Below are 16,913 nucleotides of genomic sequence, written 5' to 3' on the forward strand. Positions count from 1 at the left end.
ACCTGCAGTATTTGGGTGATTCTTCAACTACGGGCACTTATTATGTCCTTTGATCATATTGTATGAAAAACAGAAAAAAAGGGGAAATTTCACACTTTTATAGTTATCTTTACAATGAAAGTGTGTTAAGAAATTTGTTCTAGTAGTCTATGATGACTTTTTCACCTTCTTTCAGCATCATTATATGCAAATCTTGCCGTTTTGTGCTTGTCCCACACCCAGACTTTTGATCTTCAATGATAAAAATGAATGGTAAAGAAACGTTGAAACATTTTTTCTAATGTTTTAAAATATCTCTGAATAAAATATCAGTAAAATAATCAAACATAATTGGGGTATTCAATGTCATACAACTGTTGTGATTTTTTTTTTTAAACAGAATGTAGTTGTCCCACACTATTGCCGTAATTTCCACCACAACACTGTAATGTCCCTTTAAAACCATTTGTATGAAAGATTGTTTGGGTAGTTTCTATGGAGATAAACTGTGACATCAGAGCACATGTATATAGCACCAAATCACAACAAACAGTTGCCCCAAGGTGCTTTATATTGTAAGGCAATGGTGTGGTGGAAATTACATTTACAAGGCCAATAGTGCCTGTAGTTAAAGAATCACCCATTTATTTATTTTCTAATCACCATTCTGTGTTCTCAACTCTGTCAATATCGTCACTGTTGTCAAACTGAAGGTTTTCCTCCAAAGTTTTGCCTCCCTCATTGTGGTCTAAATAAGGCTCAAAACCATACAGCTGTCTCCCACACAGTTTGTTCCAACACACGTTTAGACTGAACCAAAAAAAAAAAAAAACTTGACCAAAAACAGCTCGACCTCCGTCATGTTTAGAAATGATTTGGGCTTGAATCAGCAGGTGCTGTTCTTGTGATTACGTAGCAACAATATGGTCGTGGCTGATGGCTGAAAGAAAGCGCAGGCTTCAGACAGCTGTTTATCCTTCACCTGTGCAAGATTTTTTAAAAATCAACATTTCATCATTTTTAGTGATTATTTGTGCACATTTTTTGGCGTCACCTACACTTTAAGTCTGGCTAACATCTTCTCAATCCAGAATATAACTATGCTAAAATACCCTCGGCTGTATGAGCATAAAAATAGGAAACAGAATGTGACCTTTTGCCCTCTTAAAAAAGGTCAAGGTTAACCATCTTTGAACTTGTCTGAGGTCTGTGTCCCAAGAATGTTCCCTGTGAATTTGAAGACCCTGGCAGTAGTATTGTAGGACTTGACTTACGCTGAGCACAGACAGACAGACAAGACACCAGGCCTTTGGAATAGTCGGCCATATTTTGGCCTCGGGTAAAAATTTAAATTTACACTGAGTGGCTTACATTTTTCTTGCTTAAACCAATTTGGTAATTATTTCAAATTAATTAGACAAACTTTTCTGCTCGTTAACATTTTTGTGTTTGAATCAAACTATGATGTAGCAGAGTGCCAGCAGTGTTGCCAAGTTTTGCCAAGTGTTGAAAAGTTACTTTGGTACTTTATACAGTTACTTCATTAGCAGCTGCAGACAACTAGTCGACAGCTGCTGAAACTAAATAATTTACTTGGTTATTTTTAAGATTGAGTACTCAGAAAGTAACTAAGTTAGTTTGCTGATTAGATATGCTACTGATTACTAAATCTTAAGAGCAACCAAGTTAGATTACTAGTTACATTACAAGCTATCAGCAGCTGCTAAAAAGTAACTGCATAAAGCTGCTAATGAAGTAACTGTATAAACTAAATAAAGTAACAAAGTAACTTTTCAAAGTAACTGTGGCAACACAGAGTGCCACTGCTGAGATTCTAAAACACTGCTGATGTGACCATTAACAGAAATAGTATTCAAATGCATCTTTAACCATACACAGCATGTACACTTAGTGACATGACTGTGCTCATCATTAATGTTTCAACTAGCAGCAGTTTTCATTAGCCATGTTTGAATGCTGACTCTACCTATGAACAAATTCAAGTAAAACTGTACTGCCTGCAGCAGTAGTGACTGATTAAATAAGAAGGAACTTTGCTATCCAATGGATAATTTAAACTATCCTTATCTGGTCAGAAATAATGAGAGAATGTTACTTAAAATATAGATATTGCACATTTCTGCAACAATGTAAATCAAACTTAGATGTGATATGCTATAATGAAGATCACCAGTAGTTGCTTCAGGTCCAGCTACAGTGCATCCACATAGTATTTGCAGTGCTTCACTATTTCGACATGTTATATTACAGCCTGATTCCAAAATGGTGGAAATTAATTTTTCTGTCAAAATTCTACCCACAACACCCCATAATGACAACATGAAAAAGGGTTTTTGAAATGTTTGCAAATTAATGACAAACTGAGAAATCACATGTACATAAGTATTTGCACCCTTTGCGCAATACTTTGTTGAAGCAATTTTGGGAGCAATTACAGCCTCAAGTCATCTTGAATATGATGCCACAAGCTTGGCGCACCTATTTGTGGACAGTTTTACCCATTCATCTTTGCAGCACCTCTCAAGCTCCATCAGGTTGGATGGGGAGCGTCAGTGCACAGCCATTTTCAGATCTCTCCAGAGATGTTCAATCAGATTTGGGTCTGGGCTCTGGTTGGACCACTCAAGGACATGCACAGAGTTGTCCTGAAACCACTATTTGATAGCTTGGCTGTGTCCTTAGGGCCCTTGCCCTGCTACAAGATTAACAGTCACCCCAGTCTGAGGTCAAGAGCGCTCTGGAGCACGTTTTCATCCAGGATGTCTCTGTACATTGCGGCACTCATCGTTCCCTCAATCCTGACTAGTCTCCCAGTTCTTGCCACTGCAAAACATCCCCACAGCATGATGCTGCCACCACCATGCTTCACTGTAGGGATGGTGCCTGGATTCCTCCAAACATGACACCTGGCATTCACACCAAAGAGTTCAATCTTTGATCTTAGATGAGAAAATTTAGTTTTTCATGATCTGAGAGTCCTTCAGGTGCTTTTTGGCAAACTCCAGGTGGGCTGTATTTTACTGAAAGAGTGCTTCTATCTGGCCCATCTATGACACAGTAGATTGGTGGATTGCTGCAGAGATGGTTGTCCTGAAAGGTTCTCTCTCTACAGAGGAATACTGGGGCTCTGACAGAGTGATCGAGTTCTTGGTCACCTCCCTGACTAAGGCCCTTCTCCCCGATTGCTCAGTTTAGACGGGCGGCCAGCTCTAGGAAGAGTCCTGGTTGATCTGAACTCCTTCCTTTTACAGCTGATAGAGGCCACTGTGCTCATTGGGACCTTCAAAGCAGCAAAAAATGTTTCTGTATCCTTTCGCAGATTTGTGCCTTGACAGAATCTTGCCTTGGAGGTCTACAGACAGTTCCTTTGACTTCATGCTTGGTTTGTGCTTTGACATCCACTGTCAGCTTGTGGGACCCAATATGTAGACAGGTGTGTGTCTTTCCAAATCATGTCCAATCAACTGAATGTACCCCAGATGGACTTCAATTAAGCTGTAGAAACATCTCAAGGATGATCAGTGGAAACAGGTTGCACCAGAGTTCAATTTTGAACTTTGTAAAGGCTGAGAATACATTCTTCATGTTTTTTATTTTTAAAAAATTTGCAAAAATCTAAAAACATTGTCTTTATGTGGTATTGTACATAGAATATTGAGGATAAAAAAAAAATTAATTCATTTTGGAATAAGGCTGTAATGTAACAAAATGTGGAAAAATTGAAGCACTGTGAATGCTTTCCATATGCACTGCAAGTAATATAGAGGGGAATTAAAAGGATATATAATGTGTCAAAACTGACTACAGTAGATTCTTTCAGCACGTTCCCCACTCAGGGTCTCCACAGCCAATGAGAGATGGAGCTGCATGTTGATTTAGTACATTTGCTTTGCCAGATGTCCTTCCTGAAGCAACTCCAGATAACATGGAGAATGGGCAGGGGTGGTCTTGAACCTGGAACCTTCTGCTCTGGAAACAAGTGCACTAAGCCGCTTGGCCACCACCTCTGCTCAAATGTATCAAAAAAAACTCAATCACGAAGGAAAAAACAAGGAACATTTGTCCAATGCCTGGGTAAGAAAAAAAGAAGTCGTACAGCTCCACATTAGTGGGAAAAACTATTGGCTGGAGTCAAACTGTGATTCTGGACAATGATTTTGCTTTTAAATTGTTCAATCTTTCATTTTGTGCTTGTTGTAAAAAAAAATGTTTACAGTTTAGAAAGAGCTATACAATTATTAATGATACACTCAATACCTGCTGGGTTACTGCAGCTGCCAAGTTTCCTCCAGCACTGTCCCCAGAAATAGCAATTCGTCCTGGATCCACAGAGTACTTGGCCAGCATCCCTTTCTGGAGAAAATGTTTGACCACACGGTAAACATCCTCAAATGGTACAGGAAAATGATGAGGAGGTGCAAGGCGGTACCTGAAAAAAACAAAACAAAACGGTAAATACCTTGAAGGCCATTGCACATGGACATTCTAAATGTATATCATCAAAAACATGCACATTAGGGTCCGCTCCTTTCTCTGCCCCTGACCAAGGCAGTGTCTCCACATCTGGCGATTGTCCCCAGGTGCCATACTGTGGCGGCCCACTGCTCCTAGTGGTTGCACTGTGTAAAACTGCAATTAGGATGGTATAAATGCAGAAGTGTGGGACCATGGCTGGCACCATGCCGTGTACACAGATGAGCAGTGGAAAATGAATAAATAAGTAAATGTAGACCACAACCCCCCATCCCCTCAGCAGCCGCCAGCTCCCCAGTGCCAAGACCCGCACCCCACCACCACCACCCACCCCCACAATGGGCCCCACAGGCCCAGAGCAGGGACAGGGGACCACGGAGAACTAGCAAGGCAGACCCCCTACCCCAAAGGCCCAGGCGACCACAGCCACCCGGGGCCAACCCCACGTGCCACACTCACCCTACCTACCAACCCCACCATAGTTGTTACAATTAATCTCCCTTGCTGTGCATGACCCCCTAAGTGTGCAAAGATAAAGTGTTGCATTAAAAGCAGGGCAAGAGATGGCAGGTGGCAGACTGCTGTGGGTGGCCACGGCACACCACTGTGCCACAGCCAGCCCTGCAAACCCACCACCGCCTATTGACCCTGACTCTAAATAGGTTAAGGTGTTTACTAAACGTGCAGCAGAAGGTGTGTGCATTAAAACTGCAAGGCAGGGGTGGTGGAAGGAGATCACAGTGGATGGCTGTAGCACAGCTGCTCCACAGACTGCCCTGCAAACCCATCCCCAACACTCTACCGCAAATCATGTGAACCCTACAATGTGCTATTTGCAACCCAATATGATGTGCGTGCAGGTGCTAACCTGGTGAAGTGCATTAAAAGGGTGTGACACGTGAGGCCCAACCCCAAGCAGCAGGCGGAGGGAGAGACTCTGCAAGGGGAGGAGGCCACCCACACTGGCCCCACCGGGCCCCCAGCCCAACCCCAGATCCGGCAGAGGTGCCAGAGAAACCACGGGACGGGGGGAGGCGGGCAGTCCCGGAGAAGCACCGGAGGCCAGGGAGGAGCAAACCAACAGGGGGGACAGGGAGCCACAGATGGATGGGCAAGTCTAGATTTAATGTTTTGGTGAAAGAAAATCCTTGTCTGCTCCACTCCCAATTTACACACACACCTGATTTACTTTCCATGTATGTACAATGAAAATAAAGACATTTCTTCTATAAACGGACAGCAAATTGTTTTGTTTATTCCTCATGCTATTTTTTTCAGTTCATTTTCAACTGCTTATCCAGGTCCAGGTCACAGTGGCAGCAAAGCAAGCAGCTCATCCCACATTTCCTTATCCTCGACCAAGTCCCATAACTCAGCTGGGAAATATAATCTCCCCAGTGTGTCCTAGGACTTCTCTGGGTTCACCTCCTGGTTGGACATGCCTGGAAGACTTTCCAAGGGAGACAACCTGGGGCATCCTCACCAGGTGTTCAAACCACCTCAACTGGCTCCTTTTGATGCAGCGGCTCTACTCGGAGGCCCTCCCAGATAGTCTAGCTTCTCATCCTGTCCAGGAGTGTAAGCCCAGATACCAGATGGAGAAGTCTCATTTGATTCATTCTCATTCAGGTGAGGACAGGAGAATAAATCAACTGGTAGATTGAGAGCCACGCCTTCCAGCTCAGTTCTTTCTTTAGCATGACAGTCCAGTGCAGCATCTGTAAAATTTCAACCGCTGCCCCAATCTATCATTCGATGCTCCAAATTACCCCATTCGTGAACAAGACCCCAAAATACTTAAACTCCTCCACTTGGGCAGTAACTCTACCCTGACCCAGAGGACACAATCCACCATTTTCTGAAAGAGGATCATGGTCCCAGATTTGGAGGTGCTGATTCACATCCCGGTTGCTTCACACTTTGTGCGCATCACAAGTGGTGCGCATCAGTGGTCACTGCCTAATGAAACCAACAGAACCCACATCATCTGCAAAAAAACGAGCTGCAACTCTGAGGTCACCAAACTGGACACCCTCCGGTCCCTCACTGAGTTTTGAAATCCTGTCCATCAACATCACAAACAGGATTGGTGACAATGGGCAGCCCTGACTGAGTCCAGTATCACCAGAAACAGGTGTGATGCAATGCAGAGAATACAGACACAGCTCCTACTGTGGTCATATAGACCAGGTCACATGTTGCAGCGAATCCAGTACCCAATACTACTGCAGCACCCTCAACAGGATACCCAGAGGGACCCGGTCAAATGCCTTTGCCAAGTCCACAAAACATGTAGACTGATTGGTCATACTTCCAAGACCCACCTAATATCCTTGCAAGGGTAAAGAGCTGGTCCATAGTTCCACAACCAGGACAGAACCCACATTGCTCCTCCTGAATATGAGGTTCAACTAATGACTTAAGTATCCTGTCTAGTACCATGGCAAAGGCTTTCCCAGGAAGGCTGAGAAGTGCGATTCCTCTGTAATTGGAACACACTCTCCAGTCCCCTTTCTTAAAGATGAGGACCACCACCCCAGTTTGCCAATCCAGAGGTGCTATCCCTGGCTTCCACGCAATGTTGTATAAGTGTGTCAGCCATGACAGCCTAACAACATTCAGAGACTTCAACTACTCAGGACGAATCTCTTCCACCCCCGATGACTTACTACCGAAGAGTTTTTTGACAACCTCAGTGACTTCTACTAGGGTAATGGCACCAGATCCACCCAAGTCTTCCATCCTTGCCTCCTTGATGCAGGGCATATCAGTAGGGTTGAGGAGATCCTCAAAGTGTTGTTTCCACTGCCTGACAATATCCTCAGTCCAGTTTAGCAGCTCTCTTCCACTACTAAACACAGCCTGGGCTTAGAATTGCCTCCCTTTCTTGAGACGCCTGACAGGCTGCCAGAACCACTTTGAGGCTGACTGAAAGTCATTTTCCATGGTCTTGCCAAACTCCTCCTGTGCCTACATTTTTGCTTCAGCCACCACTTAAGCTGCAGTCCTTCTGGCCTGCCGGTACCCATCCGCTGATTCCGGAGAACTCTGTGCTAACTAAACATGAAAGGCCTCCTTCAGCCTGATGACTTTCCTTATCACTGGAGTCCACCAGTGGATTCTTTGGTTGCCACCACAACAAGCAAAGACCACCTTCTGGCCACAGCTCAAAGCAGCCACTTCAGCAGTGGAGGCCTTGAACATGGACCACTCTGCTTCCATGTCCCCAACCTCCCTAGGGATCTAGGGGAAGTTTTTTCAGAGTTGAAGGCCATACTGAGAGGCTCTTCCACCAAATGTCCCCCCTCCAAAAAATCCTCATCGCACATTTAGTTCTTCCAGGTCAGCTAAGTGGCTTACCTCACAATATGAGCCTACTCATCACTAGGTAGTGATCAGTTGACAGCTCTGTCCCTCTCTTCACCTGCAGTAATGGATCCATTAATTGAAATCCATAAACTAATGAAACTGAATCAATCTATCTTTGTATAATGAATGATATTTATGTTTTGCGAGACCCACGTTCACATTTTGGGAGACTTTTTTCAGGATTCACGTTTTGCAATTAACGGTTTGCAGATAATTCATGATTTGTAGCTGATTCACGTTTTGGGGGTTAACATATGATCACATCTGGAAATGTTCATTAAAAGACTATCAGTATTTTGAAACAGCCACAGTATTTTGAAACAAGGGATAATTGCTTAACACCAGCATAAAGCATGTTACAACAAGAGCAATCAGATTTCTGCCATCCACCTATCCAGATCACCTCCAAAATTCAGTGGAATCCATGCCTCTATCTGTGGTGCAAATTTGGTGAGAATCCATGAACTCGTTATGAAGTAATCCTAAAAAGCCTATATAAAGAGAAATATTGATCCAGAATCCAGATCACCTCCAAAATTCAGTGGAGTCTTCAATGGCCTAATATCTATCTGTGGTGTAAATTTGGTGAGAATCCACGAAGTAGTTTTGAATAAATCCTTCAAAGACTATATAAAGGGAAATCTTGATCCAGAATTCAGATCTGGATTCGGATCACCTCTAAAATTCAGTGGAGTCTTCCATGCCCTAATATCTATCTGTGGTGCATATTTGGTGAGAATCTGTGAAGTAGTTTTGAAGTAATCCTTCAAAAACTATATAAAGAGTAACTTGATCCAGAACCCGGATCACCTCCAAAATTTAATTGATTCTTTCATGGCCTAATACAGCTGTATGTAAAAGGTTTGGCACCCCTGATGATTTCCATGATTTTGCTTTATAAATCATTGGTTGTTTGGATCAGCAATTTCAGTTAAATATATCATACAGTAGACAAACAGTGATATTTGAGAAATGAAATGAAGTTCATAGGATTTACAGAAAGTGTGCAATAATTCTTTAAACAAAATTAGGCAGGTACATAAATTTGGGCACCTCAACAGAAAAAAAAAACCAAAAAAAAAAACATTGGTATTTAGTAGATCCTCCTTTTGCAGAAATAACAGCCTCTAAATGCTTCATATAGCTTCCAATGAGAGTCTGGATTCTGGTTGAAGGTATTTTGGACCAGTGTTCTTTACAAAACATCTCAGGTTTGTTGGTTTCTGAGCATGGACAGCCTGCTACTTGTTCCTCTGCATGAATGCCTTAGTAGATTTTGAGCAGTGGTTAGGGTTGTTGTCTTGAAAGATTCAGTCCCGGTGCAACTTCAACTTTGTCACTGATTCATGAACATTGTTCTCAAGAATCTGCTGATATTGACTGGAATCTATGTGACCCTCAACTATAACAAGATTCCCAGTACCTGCACTGGTCACACAGCCCCACAGCATAATGGAACAGCCTCCTAATTTTACTGTAGGTAGTGTTTTTCTTGGAATGCTGTGTTCTTTTTCAGTCATGCATACCGGCCCTTGTTATATCCAAATAACTCAATTTTAGTTTCATCAGTCCACAGCACCTTTTTCCAAAATGAAGTTGGCTTGTCCAAATGTGCTTCAGCATACCTCAAGTGACTGTCTGTGGCGTGCATGCAGAAAAGGTTTCCTCTACATTACAGCATCTCTTGGTGCAAAGTGCGCTGTATAGTTGAACAATGCACAGATACACTATCTGCAGCAAGATCATGTTGTAGGTCTTTGAAGCAGGTATGTGGGTTTACTATGACTGTTCTCACCATCCTTCGCTTCAGCTTATGAGATTTTTCTTGGCCTGCCACCTCCAGCCTTAACTAGTACTGTGCCTGTGATCTTCCATTTCCTCACTATTTTCCTCACAGTGGAAACTGACAGCTGAAATCTCAGATACCTTTTTGCATACTTTTCCTAAACCATGATGTTGAACAATCTTTGTTTTCAGCTTATTTGAGAGGTGTTTAGAGGCTCCCATGTTGCCACTCATTAGAAGAGATACAAAGAGGCAAATGGCCACCTTAATACCCTTTCTCATGTTTGGATTCACCTGTGTAAGGAGGTCAAGGGTCAATGAGCTTACCAAACAAATTCTGTGTTCCAATAACTGGTGCTAAATGTATTCAAGTCAATAGTCAAGTCAATCAAGAAGTGTGCCCAAATTTATGCACCTGCTTAATTTTGTTTAAATTATTATTGCACACTTTCTATAAATACTAGAAACTTCATTTCACTTCTCAAATATCTGTGTTCATCTGCTATATGATACATTTAAGCGAAATTTCTGATCCAGACAACCCATGGAAGGAATTTCTTGAAAATTATCAGGGCTGCCCAAATATTTGCATACAACTGTATGTATCCGTGTTGAAACTTTTGTCAAAATCTGTGCAGGAGTTTTGACATTATCCCGCTAACAGTAATCTTTCAAAGCCTATATAAAGTGAAACTTGATCCCGATCACCTCCAAAATTTAATGGGTTCTTCTATGGCCTAATATGTATCTGTGGTGAATATTTTGTCAAAATCAGTTCAGTAGTTTTGACTTAATCCTGCTAACAGACAGATACACAAATAAACGCCAATGCTTTTAATTACATCCTTGGTTGATGTAATAAGTGATGTCATAAATAAATAATGTAATAATCAAGTCTGAACCTAAGAGGGAATGGTCTTCTCAAGATCACCTCTACTGAGGAAGAGGTTTACTTGAGCCATAAGATGATGCTGGAGTGAAAAAAAAAAATATATATATTGTTTTGACAGAGTTTATGTTGCTCAAACAGCTGTCAAATATCACTTCCAAATCCTTAACTGTTGGTTTTAAATAATTAGCCACAACACCAAAAGCATTTGGCACGTATGAGTGTGCAAACAATAGTATCAGTTTTACTGTCATTCAGAAAAAGGAAATTTTGTGACAGCCACTACCTTATATCATTAATACAATTAAATCTTTGCATCAATTGCAATAGACCTCATAGGCAAGTAGATCTTCAGATTAGTTGTGTAGCAATATAAGGGCCAACTGTGCTTTGTTGTAACTGACCCTAAAGGAACATATACAATGAAAAGAGAAATGGGCCAAGAATAGAGCCCTGAGGCACATGAGGAGCATGTGATGAGGAAAGTTCAATCAAAACAGAAACAGCCAAATAGCATTTAAACCATAAATACAGCACCATGAATGCCAACAAAATTATTTATCTAAATGAGAAACAAGTACTGTGTGATTCACAGTATCAAAGGTTGCTTTAAGATCCAACAGTGCCAGTACAACAGGACTCCCTGTGTCAGAATGTGATGTAATTATGCATTTTTTTAAAAAAGTGTTGGCTCAGTGTTATACTGAGATCTAATTGTAGACTGGAATTAAAAAAAAAAAGCACTGTAACTGCATAACAACCTTTTCTAAAACCCTAAAAAGAAATGGCAGATGAACAATAGGTCTATAATTGGACAAAACTGAAGAATCGAGGTGAGGTTTTTGTTTAATAAGGGGCCTAAGCACAGCATGTTTTAAAGCAGTTGGAACAGACTGAACTTAGAGTGTTGACAAGTGAGGAGACCCAACAGTATTAAAAACCTCTTTCAGCACCTTCACTGAAAAAAAAAAAAAAGTAAAAAAAAAATAAGAGGCAGTTGGTAGGTTTCACGCGCTTCATGACCTCAGTGAGGAACGAAAGAAAAACGGGCTCAAACTACTCAGGCACAGCAGACAATTCAACACTACATTTATCATCAGCATTCTATCTGACTGATGACATTATCAATGAAGAAACTTCTCACAGGTGGTAGATGAAGCATCTATCAAAGGAGAGGTACACAGGTTTACAACATGGTATACAAATGATGAATATTTATCAAGTTCAATGGTACGAATATTTTATGGAGGTGAAACCTGGAACATACCATTTAACAAGGCGAAGCTGAGTTGAATGGTTTGTTCCAGCTTTCACCGAATATTCATTCCATTGAAAGAATGTAAAAATATTCATTATTTTATATAATGGCTAAAATAGATCCTTGTTATTTTACATTATATTAATTTACAAACAGCAGAAAAGCGACTTACATTTTGGTACCTCCTCAGTGCAATGAAAAAAATAAGTCAGAAATTAATCCAGCGTTGGTGCGTCACTGCTGCTTTGACATCAACAATCCAACACAATCTTTAAATAGGAGTCCAAAAATAATTCTGACTATGAAGTCTGCCATGCCGTGCATCAAATCATCGTCCGTCAGCAAAACAAACGCCGCCATGTTTGTTTCAAAGCTAAGCACCGCCTGGCTTGTGTGAGCATGCGCATGGTACGCTCACACAAGCGGAAAGCCACTTGTGCACGTGTACAAAAAAAAAAAGAAAAAAAACTTTCCTCAATGCAGAGAAAAAAAAAGTGTGTGTGTGTGTATGTACGTGCAGAATGTAATGGTACCAAACTGCATTCTAAATGCAATGCAACATAAATGGGACGAATAATCCATGTCACGTGACATACAAAGCACCAATCAAATGACAAGGATCCACTTAGCCATTATATAATATACAGATAATGAATATTCAATTCAATGGTACGAATATTTCATGAGTCCAAAATTGTTCTTAGTCAACTTGGAAAAACAGTCAGAGATGTAGTCCGTGATGCTGTGCACTGACTTTGCGTAATTTCAAACAAACAACCAACAACAAAAAAAAAAAAACAACCAACAACAATAAAGAAGACTGTGTACTCCCTCAGTCCGGTGAAAAACTGCATCAGAAATGTGTCCAGCTTTTCATCCTAACAGCTCTTCTTGCCTCCAGGCGGCTTATGGCATAGTGGACTTTGTTTTTTGGGGGGGGGGTTTTGGTGTTAGAAGAATTAGCAGCGTCAATTAGCTCATTCAAATAGTCATTTGTCAGCAAAACAAATTCTGCCATGTTTAGCTAAAAGCCATCCCCAGTGGTGTGAGCACACGCGGTGGTCAGGGCGTGCAATAGCACATTTCATAGAACACCAAAATTGCACGCTTATAAGTATTGCAGTGTAAATGAAACACAATGGCAAATGGTACAAATAATCCATGTCACATGACATACAAGACACCAATTAAATGACAAGGATTCACTCAGTGGTGGGCACAGCTAACCAAAAAGTTAGCTTTGATAACTGATAATCAGCCAACTGAAAAGTTATCTTTTATAAAGGTAAATCGATAAACCACCCAAAAATTTATCGGAAGCTACAGCTAACCGATAAGTTCCAGTATTGTCTCCGGTACACTTGCACCTACTAACAAGCTGATTTTGAGTTTTAACACCACAATCGCTTCTGGTAGCATCACAGGTGACCACAGAACCAAACAATGAGTCAGCACTTCTGTCTTTGAGCAACATGCCCACTGCTGGAAGCTCCTGTTTACTACATAGCTTGCAGCAGAGAAGCTCAACTCTCTACTCAATAGCAGCATCGCAGTGAGGCAGAGGTCTTGGAAAATAAAGCAGTGCTGACTTATGGTTTTGGTTTATAAATAAAATGAATGCCGTTAGAATAACTCATTTAATGTCAATTATGTCATTTGTACAAAGTTAAAATATAACATATCTTTTAATTTTAAATAATGCACTAATTCTGAAGTTTTGTAACAGACATATGCCAAAGGGATTATGGGTAAATGAGCCTCTGCTAACACTGATTGGTTGACTCATTCATTCTATGTAAAAACCAACACGTTAATGTGAGGTGTGTGTTGGTGTTTACATGTAAATGTGCTTTTGTAAAAATGACTTTTTTTATTTGTTAAAAAAGGCATTTGTAAAACAAAGCCAAGTTGTAATTAAACAACCATCTGATATAACCGGTGTCAAAATAAATAGGACATATGTGAAAACCTGCCCAAAACAAATTCCAAATAATCTGCGTCTGCTACGTTTAAGATGCATGGAATTTAATAAACGCAACCTGAATTTCAGACATACATATACACACACATATATATATATATATTACATTACTCTGGAACAAAACCGTCAGACAGTGTTTGACATAAGCAGGACTCTAAAGCACAAACAGGTGTCATGTTTTAGCCCTGGACCTGCCCAGAATCTGATTTTGTCCCCCAGTCTCCATCTGTTTCCCTCTCTTTGTCCTTCTGTCCGACCCTTTTATTATGATTGGTTACACTTCACCCACGTTAAGTTTGGTTCTAGTTTAATCTGTGTTCGTTATTTAGTCATTCTGTGTTATCACATTAGGTTTTGAGGATTATGTCACACGTCAGCCACTTACTGAGTTATGTTTTAGTTTAGTCCATCTTATTTTCTGGTTATTCACTCTGTTTTGAGCACATTAGTCCCTTAGGTTTTTCTGTACACTCCTGCCACATGAGTTCTTCTCTAGTTTTGATCCAGCCTTTAATTTTTTTTCTGTTCTGTTTCTGCCTTTTCATTTGTTGATTCTGTTTCTCACTTTTGGATTTTAGGAATTGTTTAACATTTGTTCTGTCATTGTCACATTCCTCTCCTTGCTGCTTTTGTCTGACACGACCACCTGTCATTCCACTCTTGTCTCACTCAGCCACGCCTTCTTTCCTGCACCTCAACACGCCCTGATTATCCTCTGCTTTTAAACCCCTTGTCTTCCATCACTCACTGCTAGTTCGTGTGCATTTTGCCTCGTTCAAGCCTCTCGTTCTGCCATAGTCTGTTTCCTTGTCGGGTATGACCTTCGGCTGTCTTGACCTTGCCTTTTGCCTGAGCCAGTTAACCTGCTTCTCCGTGTCTGAACCCAGCCTATTTTTGACTGTTTTTTGCCACCTCTTATGTACCTGTTTGCCCGTGCTGGAACTCTGCTTGTTTACTGACCATGCCTCCGCCTGACAACCGTCTGTACCGCCGCCTGTCCGATTGTCTTCCTGTGCACCGACCAAGCCTGTTTCTGATTAAACCTTTACTAATACTCCATCTGAGTAACGAGTCTGCATTGGTGTCCACCTGCCTGCCGCGCAACGTCACCACAGATCCTGACAACAGGACTTGATTGCAATAATTCTAATTAAAAATAATGGAGAAGCAACCTGAGCTTCTTCTGCCATTTTTACATAAAACATAGTAACAACGTCTATAAACCCAGAGAATATATTCACAAGAGTTTTAGGCACAATATACAAAGAGTTTAATGTTGTTGTCTGTGTGGAGCCTGATCAGAGTGTCTCAAATGCATTTCTTCGGTCGTAAATGTAGAGATTACCCATAATGCACCTGGACACAGCATGGCCACACTAAAACCTTTAAAATTAGTGCATTACCTTAAAACTAAAATATATATCTGATATTTTCACTTTATAAAACTTCAAATGTGACGTTAACTTAAATAACATGTCCGAAATTAGTTTGGTTAAAATTTTAACCATAAGTTAAAACTGTATGCCTCTGGATGACTTGGGTGATACTGCCAGCGCATTGTATGGGTCAAAATAAATTAGCTTTTTTCTTTTCTGTGACCAGTTCTCCTTTGCCTGCAGAGGATAGAGTGGTTTCTTCTGGAACCAGTTCTCTTCTGTTTGCAGAGGATAGAACTGCACATCAACTACAAAACATTTAACAGGTAGGCACTCAACTGATTTTAGACATTGTAAATGTTTGTAACTGTTAAGCTTTGTTCACCATGTCTGCAAAAATATGTTAGGGGTCTTAAAAAAAAAAAAAAAAAAAAAAACTTATCGGAAGATAATTGGTCCGATGATGGTTTTCAAAGTTATCTGAAAAGCTAATCTGATAATGAAAACATTAGCTTCTCAGCCATTATATAATTTAAATAACACTGATAAGAAAAGCTGATAGAAATTAGATGAATATTGAGATTTTGTCTCCTACACAGCATTCTGGCAGTTAGACTGTACTTCAGTATACTCAGAGATATGTGGTTTGTCTTTCCTTCACCTTCATTCAGCCTGTCTGCAGTGTTGCTTGAGGAGATGGTCATGGTATTTAACATGGGATGGGTTCTGGATTTGGTGCATTTGCACTGGAATGGGGTAAAAGAGTCCAGAATCACATCTGTCAGGTATTTTCCATTATTAGTAAGGTTTGCTCAAGACACCCGAGTGACCTAATCTACTGTAATTACACTGAACCAAAATTATGGATGAGCGAGTATACCACTGTCTGTATCCGTTCAACCATCTAAATGATCTGTATCTGTACTTGGAGTGGACGGGCCTGAACCGAAAGTGGGCGTGGTTTAACTGGAAATGGGTGGGGCTTACATGTGTACATTATTTTAAGTCTGAAATTGATATGGATTGATCAGATGTTGCTGTATTTATTGTTTATTTGAAAGCATTTACAGAACAGCCTCAAATCAATGATTTGACCACAAAAGTAAGAGAACTGTTTACAGAACAAGTTTTTTATGAACTCAGAACATGAATATTCTTAAGTGTATGAATAAATATTTACAGAACAGCCTCAGAATTGACATTCAATGTTTTTGATCACAACATTAAAGGAACTATTGTACAGAACAAGTTTTTTTTATAAACTCAGAACATGAATATTCTTAAAGGTATGAATGAATAACAAAAGCCTCAGAATTGAGATTCAATGTAGTAGGAAATTATGAATTACTAAGTATCTATGAACAACAGTTGTCATACTCAACACAACTTTCTTTATTATTATTATTACTATTATTTTATTATTTAAAATTTTATGATCAAACTGCTTTTTTTCCAATTATTTATTTATTTTTACTACCTAATGTTCTCGGCCTTTTGATTAATGTGTCTGTGTGACTGAGTGAGAGGTTGGTCTCAGACTGTGTTTTTTTAGTGATCTGTGTAAACTTGGTGATTCATGCAAACATTCGGTGATGGCAAACTAAATTGCTCTTGTGAATATATTCTCTCCCTGTTCGGGCAATATATGTCAGCCTTGTTCACTGTATTCTTCTCAAAAGCACTGCATTCAGTTCAAGCAAAGTTTTCCAACTGACTTTGTATCACAGTCAGCAAAAAACTGTTTAAAAAAAAAAAATGAACAGAGTGGAGTCAGTGACCAAC

The 16,913-nt window shown here is 40.4% G+C and overlaps 1 protein-coding gene across 1 annotated transcript in view; it reads right to left on the reverse strand.

Annotated features, from left to right (window-relative positions):
- Window positions 1-16,913, reverse strand: part of aadac (arylacetamide deacetylase) — a 72,186-nt gene that overhangs the window by 22,237 nt on the left and 33,036 nt on the right. The window contains exon 4 of the mRNA XM_034168275.1: window positions 4,258-4,429. Within this exon, the coding sequence (XP_034024166.1) occupies window positions 4,258-4,429 (172 nt within the window). The remainder of the gene's footprint in view (window positions 1-4,257; window positions 4,430-16,913) is intronic.

The sequence above is a fragment of the Thalassophryne amazonica genome, chromosome 4 (assembly GCF_902500255.1).
Source record: "Thalassophryne amazonica chromosome 4, fThaAma1.1, whole genome shotgun sequence".
In the NCBI taxonomy this organism is placed as follows: Eukaryota; Metazoa; Chordata; class Actinopteri; order Batrachoidiformes; family Batrachoididae; genus Thalassophryne; species Thalassophryne amazonica.